Source organism: Cygnus olor, chromosome 1 (assembly GCF_009769625.2).
Source record: "Cygnus olor isolate bCygOlo1 chromosome 1, bCygOlo1.pri.v2, whole genome shotgun sequence".
Taxonomy (NCBI): Eukaryota; Metazoa; Chordata; class Aves; order Anseriformes; family Anatidae; genus Cygnus; species Cygnus olor.
Window position 1 is genome coordinate 57,413,152 of NC_049169.1, and position 16,423 is coordinate 57,429,574.

At 45.5% G+C, this 16,423-nt stretch overlaps 1 protein-coding gene across 1 annotated transcript; it reads left to right on the forward strand.

Moving 5' to 3' along the window:
* The first annotated feature begins 528 nt into the window (after positions 1 to 528).
* On the forward strand, positions 529 to 12,264 carry RTCB (RNA 2',3'-cyclic phosphate and 5'-OH ligase). Its single transcript, XM_040559667.1, has 12 exons — positions 529 to 725; positions 813 to 891; positions 1,065 to 1,132; positions 3,446 to 3,545; positions 4,426 to 4,582; positions 5,196 to 5,352; positions 6,461 to 6,620; positions 7,605 to 7,780; positions 8,364 to 8,552; positions 9,027 to 9,137; positions 10,030 to 10,149; positions 11,215 to 12,264. Exons 1-12 carry the CDS (start codon positions 633 to 635, stop codon positions 11,320 to 11,322), a joined length of 1,518 nt encoding a protein of 505 aa, XP_040415601.1. The 5' UTR covers positions 529 to 632; the 3' UTR covers positions 11,323 to 12,264.
* Positions 12,265 to 16,423: the final 4,159 nt, after the last annotated feature.

Here is a 16,423-nt window from a genome sequence, read left to right on the forward strand (position 1 = left end):
AAAATGTAGCTAGGGCAGGTATGTCTTCTACTGTTTTGATTGTAACAATCTCAAGTAACTTCCTTTTCAAGGTGATGCATTAAATACATAGTGAGCCCTCTCCAGAGCTCCACCAGATGGGGAACTGTCCTGCCTACAGTGGGAACTAAACTGCTAACATAAATGTTAACAAAGCTGCAGAAGCAATTCCATTATATGGGTTCAAGAGACCAAGGGCTGACTGTTTTCATGTCTTTAGGGCCTTTTGATAGCTGCTCTCCCCTGGTGGCTCCAAAATCCCCCACATGACATTGCTTAGCCACCTCAGCTACAACCCTTGAATGTTTCGGTGCGTGTTTCTCTTAAAAGCCTAATTCTGCACCGTCTTTGTCAGCGTTCCCCGGGGTGCAGAGGTACTTTATTCTCCCTGCATTTCGGTGCGAGGTCTTTCCCCTTCAGTGCTGCCAGCCCAGCGGGCCTGCTCCACGTTACCTCCCTCCATCCCCCACACAGACGTTTAGGGACGGCGGCAGCCCGGCCCTACACCGCCAGGGGGAGCCGGGCGGAGGAGGTTTTGTCCCTGGGCGGCCGCCGTCCGCTGTTACCGGCGAGGCTGAGGTGGCGGCGGCGAGCGGGATCGGGAGGGCGCCGCCATGAGCCGCAGCTACAACGACGAGCTGCAGTTCCTGGACAAGCTGGACAAGAACTGCTGGCGGATCAAGAAGGGCTTCGTGCCCAACATGCACGTGCGTGGGGAGGGCTCGGGGTTGGGGGGGGGGGAAGGCCCGGCGGGGCCCGGTCGCGCTGACGGCTCTCCCCCCACCCCCCCGCAGGTGGAGGGTGTTTTCTACGTGAACGACCCGCTGGAGAAGCTGATGTTCGAGGAGCTGCGCAACGCCTGCCGTGGCGGGGGTGAGTGCCTTGGTGTGGTGCGGCCCCGCTGCCTCCTCGCTGCCCCCTCGGAGCCAGCCCTGGGCCGGCTGTGGAGGAGCCCTGGGGTATGAGCAGGCCACGTACAAAGTGCCTCGTCGTAGTAATTTATCAGATTTTTTTACACTTTTTTCTTCTTTTTTTTTTTTTTTTAGGTGCGGGTGGGTTTTTGCCTGCTATGAAGCAGATTGGGAACGTGGCAGCGTTACCTGGCATCGTTCACGTGAGTAACTGCTTCGAAAAATGCTCTTTGCTGCTCTGTTGTGGGAAGGGCTGTGGACCAAAGCTGGTTTTAAGATGGTTGGTGTGTCAGGAACCTGTCTCTGAGTAAGGAGTGCTTGCAAGGACAGGCTGTAAAATTAGCTTGTCAGAAGTGAAGGTATCTGCTTCACTTACTTCTGTGCGCTTGCAGCCCAGAAGGCTAGCTGGATCCTGGGCCGCATCAAAAGCGGAGTGGCTAGCAGATGGAGGGAGGTGACTGTCCCCCTCTGCTTTGCCCTCGTGAGGCCCCACTTGGAGCACAGCGTCCATGTCTGGGGCCCCCAGCACAAGAAGGATGTGGGGCTGTTAGAACAGATCCAGAGGAGGGCCACAAAGATGATCAAGGGGCTGGAGCACCTCTCCTACGAAAAAGGCTGAGAGACCTGGGGATGTTCAGCCTACAGAAGAGAAGGCTCTGGGGCGACCTCATTGCAGCTTTTCAGTACTTAAAGGGGGCTTATAAAAAAGATGGAGAGCAGCACTTTGCTCAGTCAGATAATGACAGAGCAAGAGAGAATAGTTTTAAACTAAAAGAGCCGAGATTTAGATTGGAGTTTGGGAGGAAATTCTACACTCGTGGGGTGGTGAGGCACTGGAACAGGTTACCTAGAGAGGTGGTGAATGCACCATCCCTGGAGGTGTTCAAGACCAGGTTGGATGAGGCACTGGATAACCTGTTCCTGTGGGTGGCATCCCTGCCTACGACAGGGGGGTTGGAACTAGGTGGTCTTCGAGGTCCCTTCCAACTCGAGCCATTCTAAGATTCACTGATTCCCTTTTAACATGAAGCCTGTTTGGCTTTGCTATTTTTGGCTATTTCAATTTGCTTTAGCCACCTTTTCTCCACTGCTGTTATGGTCGGTGTGTTGTTTCTGAGTCATCTCTGCTGACCTGCAGTGCCTGGGGAAGCGAGGAGACAGCAGAAGGTGACAGTGTTGTCTGCGTTATCATTGCTGCCCTAGCGTTGGCAGTGAGCCTTCCCCTGCATTCAACACTCTTTTACCTGGCCCCACACATTTTAGAAATGAAGCAGAAGGATGTAGGAGGAGTGTACTAGGCTGTACCACTCTTCAGTAAGCTTAAACTACAGTGTGGAAATTATCTTTTTCATGTTCAGTATCGCTTATATTAATAATTAACAAGTACCAGAATTGTGGTGTGTTTTTTTTTAATTGTTTCTTATGGTGACTCAGCAAAAGTTTTCAATTTGTGGCTGCAGTAAAAGGTTGCCTGTCATTCTGCTGAAATGGGAGTTACAGCTGACAGTTTGTAGGAGAAGTGTTAGGATCATCTTTCTATTTAGATCTTCACTTATTTTTTTAAACAACATTTTTCCTTGATGGGAAGGGGGTGCAAAAGAAGCACGTAATCCCCTGAAAAACATGCGTGATGACAGTTTAACAACACAGTTGAAAAGTTCCAATTTCTGACACTTTTCTGGGTGTTTGGGACTCTTTTTTAATTAAAAAAAAAAAAAAGATTTTGGAGTCCTGTTTGTGCTGCCCTAATTTAAACTTGCCATGCTTAGAAATTCCACCATTGTGTAGAAGCACGTTCTCACTTTTTTTAATTGGTAGTAATATGAAAAGGTTCAATTAAAATAATTCTTTTATAAATTAAAACTACGCTACTCCTATCTTATTCTATTGTATCAAACGACTTTTTCTCACTTGGAGCATGCAGTGTTTGGCCAATATTTAATCACATATGTAAGAAGGAAAAACACTGACTGTTATATGATATTATTCAATAGCGTTGAATGCCTTCCTGGTTACATTTATAGTATTTAAGTATTGTGGATGTACCTAGATGGAACTTGGTAAAGAGAAACTAATCTTCACTCTTACATCTCTGCTGCATGCTACCCATAAGCTATTGCCTACATAGGATGTGAATACAAGGACTCTTGGGTCCAGGAAAAGGCTATGCTGGAATTCAGTTTGAGATCACAGCTTCTGCATTTAGGTGTTAAGTTTTCTTGATCCAGTCAATAGAGCCAAGGGGGCTTCTCAGCTGCCTAGCCACGGGGTGCTCGCTTCAGAGTGAGATCAGCTACCCTCTGCTTTCTTTGACAGTCTCTCCTGTACCTGTATGTGTTTGGATACTAACCCAAATTCAGGTGTTTACTCCATCTTCATCTGAACATCCATTCTCTGTTTGGTGTCTTGGTCTGCACGTGTGACAACCACTACCACAAGGCAAAGTATAACCAAGATGACTCTTAGTGCTGTACAGAGTTTTGTGGGACTTAGAAATTTCCTTCGTTTTCTTTCAGAGATCAATAGGCCTGCCAGATGTCCATTCGGGCTATGGGTTTGCCATTGGCAACATGGCTGCCTTTGACATGAATGATCCTGAAGCAGTGGTTTCACCAGGTAAGGATTCTTCAAGACTGACTTAACCTGCACTGAGAAATGTAAGTGGTGGCTGAAAAACAGGTGAAATGGCAGGTCTTTACACTACCGTATACACAGGACCAAGGTGAGAGATGTCTGAATTACAGAGTTAAAAGGCACTTAAATTCTTGCACTCAGAATCTTTATGGAGCAGGTGGTTACACTGGAAACATCTAAACGGTACAGAGACGATTGCCCTTTGTTTTTTTGGCTTGTGCTTGTTGTATCCCTCAGTCTTGAAGAGACAGCACAAGACTTTGAACATGTGTTTCTCCAGGTTGATAAGGAATTGACTCTTTTATTTGAGCAACATTTGTAAACCCTTTTTGAGAATATTTCTACAATTTATTAAAAATGTAACCTTACAATATTTCTGACTTTTTAATAAACACCTTGCTTTCAGGGACTTGCTTTTAAGAACATCTTATCTCAGAGAACTAGGCTAAGATTTTCATCTGTCATTTTTCTTCTGTCCTGAGGCAGGAGAACTGGAATATCCTGTCTAATTTCTGTGGACAGTATACTTCATATTTGTGTCCACTTCTCTTTGTTTACTTGTTGGGGCAAGTAGCATAAGCATAGAGCATATGCTTGAGACAGGAAAGCTGTGTGTGTCAGTTTTTAGTGTTCTTCTTTTTTCTGCAAGACTGTCTTGAAATCGGAGGCTTCTTGTAAATCTGTTAAAATGAAACTTGTTGTTCTGCTTTATTTACAGTATTGTGTCAGAAAGAAGGTGTAAGATCACAGCATTTGGTGCATGCTCCCTGTCAGCCAGGACACTGATTTAAGATGAATATTCAGCAAATGCTCACCATCAGCACTCTCTTTATTAACTCCATGGCTTTCCCTACGCTTCTAGGTGGTGTCGGATTTGACATCAACTGTGGTGTCCGCTTGCTGCGTACAAATTTGGATGAAAGTGATGTGCAGCCTGTGAAGGAGCAGCTCGCCCAAGCTATGTTTGACCATATTCCTGTTGGTGTCGGCTCCAAGGGTGTCATCCCCATGAATGCCAAGTGAGAGAATGGCTTTGTGTGTACATCAGTAGAGGGGACATCTCTCATGTTTATGCTGATGAAAGATTCATCAGTGGGAGGCTTTAAAAAAGAGGGAAAAATTCTAAACCTGTTCATGTTCTTTCTACACATGTGCTTCTCCAGGAGGAAAAGCGTAATCATCAGTGTACAGTCACCTGTTTCTTCCTCCATTTAAAACCTTGACGTAACTAAAGGTTCTTAAGAGGTTCTTACTTCCCCCGACAGAAAACTTTCTTACATGTAAAGGTATTTTTGGAAAGGGGTGAGGGAGAAAGCAGGATATTCCTCAGACAACAAAGAGGAAAACGCAACGATCTATCTAATGTTAATATATTTATAGAGCTTGATTTTCATGAATTATTAAGAAGTTGGGCTTCTTATTAGGGGAGCTGGGGGCTAATCGTAAAATCATAGAATAAGTTAGATTAAATGGGATGTCTGGAGGTCATCTCACCCAACTCCCTGCACGAAGCAGAGCTAACTCTGAAGGCAGGTCTAACAGCAAAATTGTATCAGGTTGCTCAGGGCCGTATCTGGTTGAGTTTTGAATGTTTCCAAGGATAGCACTCATGTAGGTGTCTGATAACTGCAGGGATTTGGAAGAGGCACTAGAGATGGGTGTGGACTGGTCTCTCCGGGAAGGCTATGCCTGGGCAGAGGACAAGGAGCACTGTGAGGAATATGGAAGAATGCTGCAGGCCGATCCCAACAAGGTCTCTTCAAGAGCGAAGAAAAGGGGCCTGCCTCAGGTAATGCTGTTTCAGGAAGGTTGTGAGTGCTCCCAGGGCTCAAATGTGAGATGCTGAGTAGTTCTCTGATTTTGTATCTTTTCTTGAAGCTTTGCCTAGCAGTTGTGGGCAGGGGGAAGTATGAGATGGTGGTGCTGTTTCTGAATAATTCTTGACAGAACTGGAATACAAAAAAACAGTAAGTGCTGAGCATACCCAAGGTCCCTTGGGCCATCAGGTTTTCAGCAGTTAACTCCTAGTACTGGAATTCATGTTTGCTGGCATTTCACTATCCAGTTATAGTTTTGTTAAGAGACAGGCAAGCTGTTCTGTAACTTTTCAGTTTGCTCAGCAAGTTAATAGCAGGGCAAGGAAGGATGTCTTAATAAATGTGACTAGCTCAGAACTTTGAATTAAAGTTCAAGGGTTGGATTTCATTTCTGCACGTGGTATGTCATTGCTCTGGGTGGAACTCTTCTGAGATAGCTGTAATAATGCTACCATTTCTGAAGTTTTCTTCTGTATGACTTCTTGAGTTTTATGAATTGTGGTGCTGCAACAGACTACAGCATTTTAACCACAAAATAATGTTAAGTCCTTAGTTTTCTCATTCACCTAGCAAATAAGGAATCACCTGGTATGGAATAGGAAAAACTGGGTCTTGGAAATGAAAAATCTTCCTTTAATCTGCTGGAAAGGTTTAAGAACCTAGTTAACAGGATATTGTAATTTCCCTCTGGGGTTATTAGCAAGTATAAGACTGCCTTTCCTATACAGACTGAAGGATAGGTTCTCAGTGCTCTGTACGTTTTCTGTCTTTCAACTAGGCATAAGTCAGTTGCAAAAAAGTGGCAACGCATTCTGTAGATCCTGGTCCTTTCGTTTATTTGCAGTCTTGTTCAAACAGTAAAAATTGTTATGAATACGAACAAAGAGGACTCTGATGATGCTACTTTGTTCTACTTTCTTTTAGCTTGTCATTTATCATCCCCCTTCCTCCCCACTCCCTGGGAGAACTTTACTAAAACTAAAGCCTTTCTGTAGCAATTTGCCCTATTTTCCATATTCTGTGTGTGCTCCCAGAGGCTGCTTTACTGGCACTGTCTGATCCTTGTGTTGTGATTGGCAGCTGGGGACCCTGGGAGCAGGAAATCATTACGCCGAGATCCAGGTCGTGGATGACATTTACAACGAATACGCTGCCCGGAAGATGGGCATCGACCACAAAGGGCAGGTGTGCGTCATGATCCACAGTGGCAGCAGGGGTTTGGGCCACCAGGTTGCCACAGGTACGATCTGACTGGAGTACGTGACTGGAGTGAAGCAAACTCTTCAGCACAATCTTGTCATTGACAGTAAATTCCAGCACCAAAAATAGCATTTCTTACAGTGCAATTGTCACGTCTGTTCCGAGTTGCCTTGCTAGGGGTTGTCTTGCGTTTTGTCTGCTTCATTTTGCAAGCCTTGCAGCAACGATAAGTTTCAAACCAAAGTGGTAATTGTCTTTGGTCTTGCAGAGTATTGATCTTGCTATTATGGGACAGGATAAAAGATGACAGACTCATACTAGAGCATGTAGAATTCCAGTTAGATGCTAGAATTTTCTTTAATTTTTTTTGAAAACGTTAAAATGTTCAAATGCTGGAAATGTCTACTGATGCTGTAGAACCAGCATCCTTGGACATAGTCAGAATTTGGCTAAGTCCCTGAGCAACTTCGTCCAGCTGGAGCTGCTCTGAGCAAGAGATAGAACTAGGTAATTCCCTTCTAAATCTTCCAAACTAAATTACTGTATGATCAAAAGTGGATGGAGATTTTCACTGAATTATGTGTCAGCTTCAGGGTCTCTCTTTAAACATATTTGCTTATGATTGTGAGGTGATAATCTCTGGTGTAACAGAGGCAGGCATTTTTGCAGAAGAAAAGACCTAATTCTTAGGTCACAAAAAGGTGCTACATCTGCATTTATTGTTTGTGTGAAGTGCTTGGATTATTAGAACATACCAATAGGTTGAACTGCATTTGTCTAAGTGGAGAATTCTTTCTGGTACACCTCAGCACCTTAACTTTTCTTTCTAAAAATAGTCTTGAGGAATGTTGTTTGCAAACAGCAATGTTCTGCCGCAAAATTACTTCTGCGTTTGAGAGGAAACTGTAGGTTTGACCCCTGGACAGATATGTTCAGTTTTAGAATATAAATTATAGACACCCATGTTAATCCCACAGATTGAAATAAAATGAAGAAGTCACTTAGATATCTGTTTATTTCCCAGATGCATTGGTGGCTATGGAAAAAGCTATGAAACGGGACAAAATCATAGTGAATGATCGGCAACTAGCATGCGCCAGGATTGCCTCTGCAGAGGGGCAGGATTACTTGAAAGGAATGGCAGCTGCTGGAAACTATGCGTGGGTCAACCGCTCTTCTATGACTTTTCTAACGAGACAGGTAGGAGCAGAGTTGTTGCTGAGGTAAATATTGTGATATGCATGTCCTGCTTTATCCTAGGTGTATGGAACACAGGGAAGCTGCAGTATTTAATGTAACTTTTGGTTTTGTGCTTCCTAAGCTGCATTTTCTGGACAGACTTACATAAATTAATAGTCATGACAATCTGTTTAAAACCTCTCAACGTCACTTGGATTGCACTTGCAGAAGCTACTTAGGCAGTATTTTTAGCATGCCTCATACTGGAAGAAGAGAATACAAGAAAAGCCATCTTTTCAGAGTTGACAGAATTTGTCTAATTGATACCGGGTTGAATTCCAGCATTAAAACTGCCGATGAGCAGATAAACGGTCTAGGCAGTCTGTTTCTGTCACACTCAGCACTGTTGTACTCAATTCCACCATGGCTGAATTTGACTGAGGTTTTTCACCCGCCACGCCAAGTGTTTTGGTCACTAAATTAGCGGTAAGAAACATTTTCGAGAAAATCTGTTGCTTTTAATTACTAAAAATATTGTATAGCTTCCCCATGTACACAGCAGTTATCGTCTTGTATTTCACATCACGGTTTGCTCTCTTTTTAGGCCTTTGCCAAAGTCTTCAACACAACCCCAGATGACCTCGATATGCACGTTATCTATGACGTGTCTCACAACATTGCCAAAGTGGAGCAACACGTGGTAGATGGGAAGGAGCGAACTCTGTTGGTGCACAGAAAAGGGTCAACCAGAGCCTTCCCTCCTCACCATCCTCTTATTGCTGTTGATTATCAAGTAAGTTTAGCTGTGGGAGAAGGAAATCAGATGAGAATTTTGGATGAATCAGACAGTTTTAGAGTCCTTAACAGAGATCCGAATGCTCTGAATTCTTTATTTGAGCTAATGGCAGTGGAAACTGTGGGATGTTAGTGGGATGGCGACATTTTGCTTGTCTGTTAGATCTTTGGGACATTGACCTCCCGCTTCTGCTCCACTCCTACAATAGTTGGAAGATTCTTGAAAATGTCATATCTAGGGCAGGCTGCAGTGATTTGTCTGTCTATTGGACCCAGGCCCTTTGATAAACTGGTCTACATCATTCAGTGCAGTTAGGTTTCCAGAATCCTTGATATCAGGCACTCGAGGCAAGCAGGAATGTTCTGAGAGAATGTGAACCTGGCCTCTCTTTTTGTACATGTGGTTCTTCTCAGACATTTATTAAGGATGTAGGCTTTTGCTGGGTGAGTTAAGACTTGTTTGCATCCACAGCTGACCGGACAGCCTGTTTTGATCGGTGGGACCATGGGCACCTGTAGCTACGTTCTTACGGGCACAGAGCAAGGCATGACTGAGACCTTCGGAACTACTTGCCATGGAGCTGTAAGTCAAAAAGCATTTCAAGAAGGGGTTTGAATGGGACTGTCATCCAGCAAACAAAGTTGGTAAAGGGTAATCCAGTGTGTGGTGCATCTGTTGGTAATGCAGGTAGCCTTGCCACAGTAGTCCCAGGCCAGGAGGATTGCACACTTGAAGTTCTTTGTCCCTTACGGAGTAGTTTTGACTGCTCCTGGAGAAAATTTAGGGGGTGCTCCTTTATACAAAGCAAAGATTAATGTGAAGATGTGGAGAATGAGCTCCTCTTAAAAGTCCTGGTATCTCTGAGCTAACAAGCATTAATAATCCTGAGGTTGTCCTTATAAAACTCCTCAGTAGTTAGAAAAAGGGACTTTCTCCCTTTTTATTTGTGGTGTGAGATAAGATGACTGAGGAAGAGAAATAGCTTCTGGGAAAACTCTGAATCGTGAACACTGACAAGGAGTTCGGGTAAGAAGACACTTGCAGACTAGCATGTTTACATACAAAACTTTCCTATCCATCATGCCAGATGTGTGGTTATGCAGAAGCCAGTCACCTAAAGTCTAAATTCATCTTCCATTTTGTGGCTTACTGTGCTCTGTGCCCTCAGCTATTCTGTATTTGCTTATAATGTAAACTGACTTGGGAATATGTGCTGGGTATAGCACCAGATGTCAAGCTTTACCCCGAAATGTTCCAGGGGTTCTGTTGTAGAAGTCAACTTCCTTCCTTGTCAGTGTTTACAACCACTTATATTTGTGGACGTTCTGACAAACATTCTTTCATTTTCTTCAGAGCAGTTGGGAATGTAGCTTAGTTTTCCTGTGTGCATCTGTTGTTTTCTTTTTGATTTAGTAAGAGAGTTCTGTTTTTCCAAACTGCTACAAAAACCAGAGCTAAATAAACTACTTTCTAGGGTCGTGCACTGTCTCGAGCCAAATCTCGACGTAACTTGGACTTCCAGGATGTATTGGACAAGCTGGCTGACATGGGCATTGCCATCCGTGTTGCTTCTCCCAAACTGGTCATGGAAGAAGTGAGTTTTACGTTTCATTATCTGAGAGGGAAAAAGGGGTCTTGCTCTGTGGCTGTATGACCCTACCTGACTTGGTCCTTGGCACTGCTGAGTAATCGCTAGTTCCCTATATATACAGCTTCTTCAGTTCCTGACAGAGCTATCCAATTTTCTGGAAAAAAACTGTGAAGTCTTCTCTGTCCCCAAAATCCTGCTGAAAGGGGAGATGCCTGTCTGACAAGTTTTGAGGGCTATGTTTTTTCCCCTGTTCTCATGCCTGGCAATAGGGTTAATTAGTATCTAACCTGAAAAATCTTTGTGAGAGCATCACAAAAGTAGTTATGTTTTGTGGCTTCTCTTCCTTCTGAATGATATTCTCCCAGCTTTAAATTTACTGTACTTTGTAGCTGTCACGTAGATTCATAGCAGTGTATGACAAGTCCGCATCTTAAGACAAATTCCTACATTTGCTCAAGACGAAAAAAACTTGAAACAGCTAGGAAACCTTGATTGTTAAGTCTTCCAGTTCTTCTACATTAACACGATAGGATGTCTCTTGTGTTGACAGCCTCACTCATGGAAGTATGTTTAATCGATTGTAACTGCTATTATGGGTGCTGGTGTTGCACAAATGTATTGATCCTGCTAAAATCTTTGTTCAGGGGTGGCTTCCTAGTGCTCAAGGGGGAGCTCTAGAGTTCAGCCCTGATTCCTGTCACTTAGAGGCAGCGAAGATAAATCCTAAAGGCTATTTGTAAGGAGGAAGTTGGAGTGACTTCCTGCCAGGTGCTGAGGCCCGATGTTCTCACCTGCCGGGGGTTTGGATTATCTGAGGATATTGGGAAAACTGAACCAAAACAGATAGCATTTTATCTGAAATGGGGTGAAAGCTTAAAGCCAAGTATCTCTTAGACTTCAGATGTGTAATATGGCTGGATTCTCAATATGTTCACCTACTTTTACATCCTCAATTTCCGTGATTCAATTTCCGCAAAGAAAAGAAGGGATGTCAAAAGCCTGCATCCAGCTTCCTGTGACTTTGGGTTGTTTATAATTTTGTCTTTTTTTTTTCTTTTCCCCCGCCAGGCACCAGAGTCTTACAAGAACGTGACAGATGTGGTTAATACCTGCCATGCAGCTGGCATCAGCAAGAAAGCCATTAAATTGAGACCTATTGCTGTTATAAAAGGCTAGAAATTGACAAGGCAGCAGAAACCCAGTGACATCTCCAGGCCTTCTGCTACTGTCTAGAATCTTCCCATACCTCTTGGACTCTGTAATAAGCTCAGATATCACATCCCTGTTCTGGAAACACAGCAGTGAAGGATACCCCTATTTTTAATGACTTCTACACAAAATTAATGCCCCCCTCCCCCCCTCCACCTCCTTGTTATATGATGTTCTTTTCTTGGGAGAAAAGGGGAAAGAAATCGGTCTTGGCTTTTGATATGCAGTCTCTTGCCCGTTTGGCTGATTATTGCACAGGCAGGACTTCAGACTTGCCTGGGTTCTCACTAATTGCTGTGCTGCAAGACCACCTCCATCAGCAAAGATGGCCTATGAGCCCGACCTCCTGTCTCCACACACAAGTGCGTGGAGCTCTTTCTGCATACGGAAGTACTCTGATAGGCAGGGAATAGTGCTGCTGGGCAGGGAGAGGTCGCTCTGTTTGCAGATGGGTAAAAAATTGGGGAGTTGGGAGTGGTCTCCCGCTTGGGTTGAGAGGGATTAGCTGGGCTTGAGGCGCAGTCCTCTTCTCTTCCCGCACCCTCTCCCATGTACCACAGCACCTGGGGTACTTGGCTCAGCCCAAGTAGGCGTTCTGCAGTCTTCTCTAAATGGTAGTAGGATTCGGTTTGTTACTTTGAAAGGTTTTGTTTGCCCAATAAAAGTTGTGACTTAACAACTTAGAGATGTGCTAATCCAACGTTTTGCAGAGTCCTAAGCATGTGAAAGTTGGATTGGATAATGTTTGCTGTGTCCCACAACTGACCGAAGTGGGTCGTGTTGCAGGGTCAAGCCCAGTAGGATGTAACTGCTTTCAGCCGATGTTTATTTTATGTTCATTAAATGAGACCGGAGGGGGGGCTGACCAGTAGATCATATTGGGAATTATAAATAAAATGGGAAGATGGACACTGCAGTGTGTCTGTGTCATCTTTATTATGTGGCTGGAATGTCTGTTGCCCACCTCTAAGTACCAGCTTGGTACCCGCAGCATCGTGTGACTTCAGTCGATGGACCTTGCAAAGAAATGTGCAGATGGCAGGATACAGGTGAAGGGCAGTGCAGTGCTGTTTTGTCAGCTTGGTTACAAGTGTGGTAGCTACGATCTGTCTTTCTTGGGGCTAGCTGGGTTCTTAGTGGGTAGGTAAAGCCTTGCCTGTAAGCCTGCACGCAGACACGAGAGGGCAGCCGGAGGAAAATCTCAGAGTGAGAACGGAGCCTTGCCGGGGACTCCTGTAAAGGGAGCAGGCAGTGATGACTTGACTGCCTTTTGAAGAAACATCCCTTTAGGTTTAGGATCTTAGCAGACACGTGTTGATCCCAAGATGCATAATGGCATGTTGCTGTCTTAATCACTCTGCTTATTGGTTCCCTAAGTTGCGGTGTTGTATTTGTTGCAGGGTCAGAGGCAGCACATGCAGTACTAGTCACTGCCTTGATTCCTTTTGGTTCCGACTTTTAAAGGCAGTGCCTTGTTTTCTGCTTTCTCCTGTGGAATTGCTCCAGATTATCTCTGAGGTCTGAGACAGACTCACTGAATTTCAAACAAAAATAATTTCATGTAGCAATGTGAATTAGCCTCACGGAGCCGCTGACTGAAAGACAAATTGTTGGTCTCAGTCTTCTGCAGAAGTGCATGCTCCATTCAGCAGCTTCTGTCTATAAATATTGCAGACTCTCTGATGTCAGATGCAAGGGAGCTGTTAAAACATTCATATTTTAAAATAAAGAAGCATTTTGAAACAGTTTTCCTTTCCTACTGTTGCAATTTTACCTACCTGTGCAGTTGAAACAAATTCCAGTTTCTTAATAATAAGCAGAAATCCCGTGCACCATGTAGGTGCTTTCTCAAATATATGCCTTAAGCCTCTTCTGAGCATCAGCATTCATGCGCTAGCCTTTAAGAATGCAAAAAGTGATGGCAATTTTGGTTTCCTGTTGCAGAGCTACTCTTAGTTTTGGTTATATATCGTGCTGTACAGAGGAGACAGGTGGTTTCCTAACCCCCTAAAAAGTGAGAGTAAAAATGTAAGATGTTTCCCAGTTCTGTTACTTGTATTTAAATTTGGATGTTCTAATTAAAATCTGACTTTTTCTCCAGATAGATCCGCTGGTTCTTTTTTCAGTCTGTGTTTAAAAAAATAAATAGGTAAGTATTTAATTAATCAAATACTTTATTTAATTATTATTAAATAAAACAAATATAATAATAAACAAAATAATAATTTAATTAAATATTAATATGGCAGGCAATATTAAAATTCACATGCTGAAATACAGGTGACTGCAGAAGCACCTCTTCAACACCAAAGTGCCCATGTGTTCACCTTTGGTGAACAATTGTTAGGGGTCTTTATTTACTTTTTTGGTGGAAAACCGTAGGTAGGAGGTATGGACCTACCCTACACCCCCGGAGCTGTCGCATGCTTCTGTCTAACAGCAGGCACTTGGCCACTGCCTGCCCAGCAGGTCGATTCTGTCACCTGTAGCATGACCTGCAGCAGAAAGTTTGCTGGCCTTGAGGCTTGCAGGGGGCGTCTGCGTTATATCTGCTTTTAGGCAGTGCAATAAAATCAGCTCTTGCATGCAGGTTTTGTCTTTCAGTGAGGATAGCTTGCTGCATTTACCTTGCTCTGTGCTTGAGAACAAGACGGTTTAACTTACAAATTGGACCTGCCAAAACAGAGCTACTTCTGCCTCTAGGAAGCAGAAGGCACCTTCCTTTCTCCGCTGGCAGGGCTCACTGCAGCGACTCGTGCTGTGCAGTGAGCATGGGTGAGCACTTCCTTTCTTGCCGGGAGCCTGCCGTTCGCGGTGTGCTCAAAGGCTTGTGCAGGTGCTGTTCCTGTCACTGTTAGCACAGCATTAAGAAGCGAACAGAAAATGTACTTCGTTTTTTTGTTGGTGCTGGGTGACTGAGAGTCCTATAAATCCATCCCCAATTTGCTGGGGCACCCCTGGGCCCTGTAAGAGCCCCCCAGGACAGGCAGTTCCTCCCTGCAGTGTTTTAAGCAGGGGATGCTGTGCTTTATTTGCCAAAATATCCATTTGGCAAAATTTTTGGTGGCTCTGGGGTCCCAAAGAAGGGTCCAGCAAGGTACGGGCTTGCACTGTTATTTGCCACGGTGTGTTTTTGTGCTGGTTGGGAGCGCAGTGTCTAACCTGTGTCATGTTTATCGCTATCCTGAGTTGTTTGGGAATTTCTCCCATCTCTTTGCTCTCCCAGTTTTAAACACAGCTCCTCGCACACGCTGATTCCTCCTCCGCTGGTGGTCCCAGGCTGGTGTCCTGGCCCAGGAGGAACAAGTGATCTCTGACACATCTCTGGCGCAGGCACCCCCGGCCTCTCCTCCGCTCTCCTTTGTTCCTCTCAAACATAAACACACTTAACTGGCCTCTTCTCTTCTCCCTCCGCCCCCCAGCCTTCAAAGCAATCTCACAAAGCGATATCCCTCCCGCAGCATGTGCCAGCACGCTCCCTTGCTTGCAGAGGGAACGCTTCAATTACGCAGAGGGCCCTGCCCGTAGCTGGCATTTGCTTTGCTCTCTTGAGCCCTGTCCTAGCTTGAGTGGTTTTGATCACCACCGACTCTATTTTTTTTTGTTTGTTTTGTTTTGTTTTGTTTTTTTTGCCTGGAGAGGTGACAGCAGGAGGTTTGGGGCAGAAAAGGAGCAGGAGGGCTGCAGGTCCCCAGCCAGAGGCTGAAGGCATCTGCAGCAGGTGCTCTGTCCCCTGCAGTGTGGGAGGGAGAGGGAGGTGGCAACCTCCTGGCATCCTCAAAACACGGAGAATTAATTCGTGTTCCAGACGCTCACGGGGCTTTGGCTACTATTTTTTAATAATTATTGTGATATGTAGAAGGAGTGCTGTGCAGGTCAAAGGCCGGCAGGAGAGGAGCGGGCACAGCAAAGCCCCCGAGCTCCCGGGGCAGACGTGTGGGTACACTGGAGCAATCCCCCGCCGGCGCTGCTGCTGGCTGTGGTGGTGCTGAGCACGTCCCTGTCTCACTGCCTGCTCCCTCCTAAAGCCCAGAAGGCTGCTTTGGTTCACATTGTATATAACATCCAGAAACCAAAATAATCACTCATCTTAATTGCAGAGATTAGGACCAGGAAAGGGAAATGGAGCCTTCTGCCAGCTTTTGATCTGGCATTTACTAGCTTAGCAAAGGAAACGCGGGGACTGAGCTGCCCTCCCTCTGATACCGAGGTGTTTGAGTCAGCCTTGCGGTGAAGCCTGTTCCTAAAAGGAGGCGCCAGGTGTACCTGGGGTTGCTGCTTCCCCCCACACTGCTGATCTACAGCCAGCACCCTCCCTTCCACCTGGGCTCAGCTTTACCCAGCACAGGTTGGGAGGGAGGGAAGCGTTTTCCTGCTTTCCTGCTCCCTCAGTGCCTGGGGAAACCGAGGCACCAGCTCCTTTCTTACAGCGTGCAAGATGTGCCTTGAGCTGGGGAGCCGGGGTGGAGATCCTGGGCTCTTCCCGCTCTGGTCTCGGTCCAAGCATGCGGTGGGAGGTCAGGCCGGGATCCCAGCGCTGCCCTCTGAAGTCAAACCTGGGGAACCTGTTCAGGAGGGGAAGAAGGAGCAGACGGGAAGGAGGGGTGCAGCTCCCTCCCGCGGGTGAAGAGGTGGCCGTGGGTGTGCGCGTGGTGATGCCCAAGCCCTGGTGCATTAGAGCAGCAGCTCATTATCCGAGTCAATTAAGCTGCAGGAGATAATCAAACCTGAGCATGCTGGCAGGGAAGAGTCACCCGTGGAGAACAGCAGGCTGCCAGCAGTTGTGAAGGTACATGCCTGAGGACTAGACAAGGGTTTCGTGACAAAATCGAAAGGGAAAGGAGGGAGATGAAAAGCAAGCGTTTGAAATAATGGAGGAGGGTCTGGATCTCTGAATCCTTCCTTGTCTGGAGTGCTTGAGGGACTGCATGAAGCCTGGCCTCAGCTCTTCTACGTCAGCACCAGCATCCAAACGTGCTTCTGCCCCATACTGCTGCTTTTCACTTTCCTTGGTGTGCGTGTGGTCATTCACACATGGAAGGCAGCAGCCACAGGCACTGCTGCTCAC

Coding starts and splice junctions, on each gene's coding strand:
- RTCB (XM_040559667.1), top strand. CDS start 633: ATGAGCCGCAGCTACAACGACGAGCTGCAGTTCCTGGACAAGCTGGAC. Junction 7,781..8,363: donor TGACTTTTCTAACGAGACAG/GTAGGAGCAGAG, acceptor CTCTCTTTTTAG/GCCTTTGCCAAAGTCTTCAA. Junction 9,138..10,029: donor GAACTACTTGCCATGGAGCT/GTAAGTCAAAAA, acceptor ACTACTTTCTAG/GGTCGTGCACTGTCTCGAGC.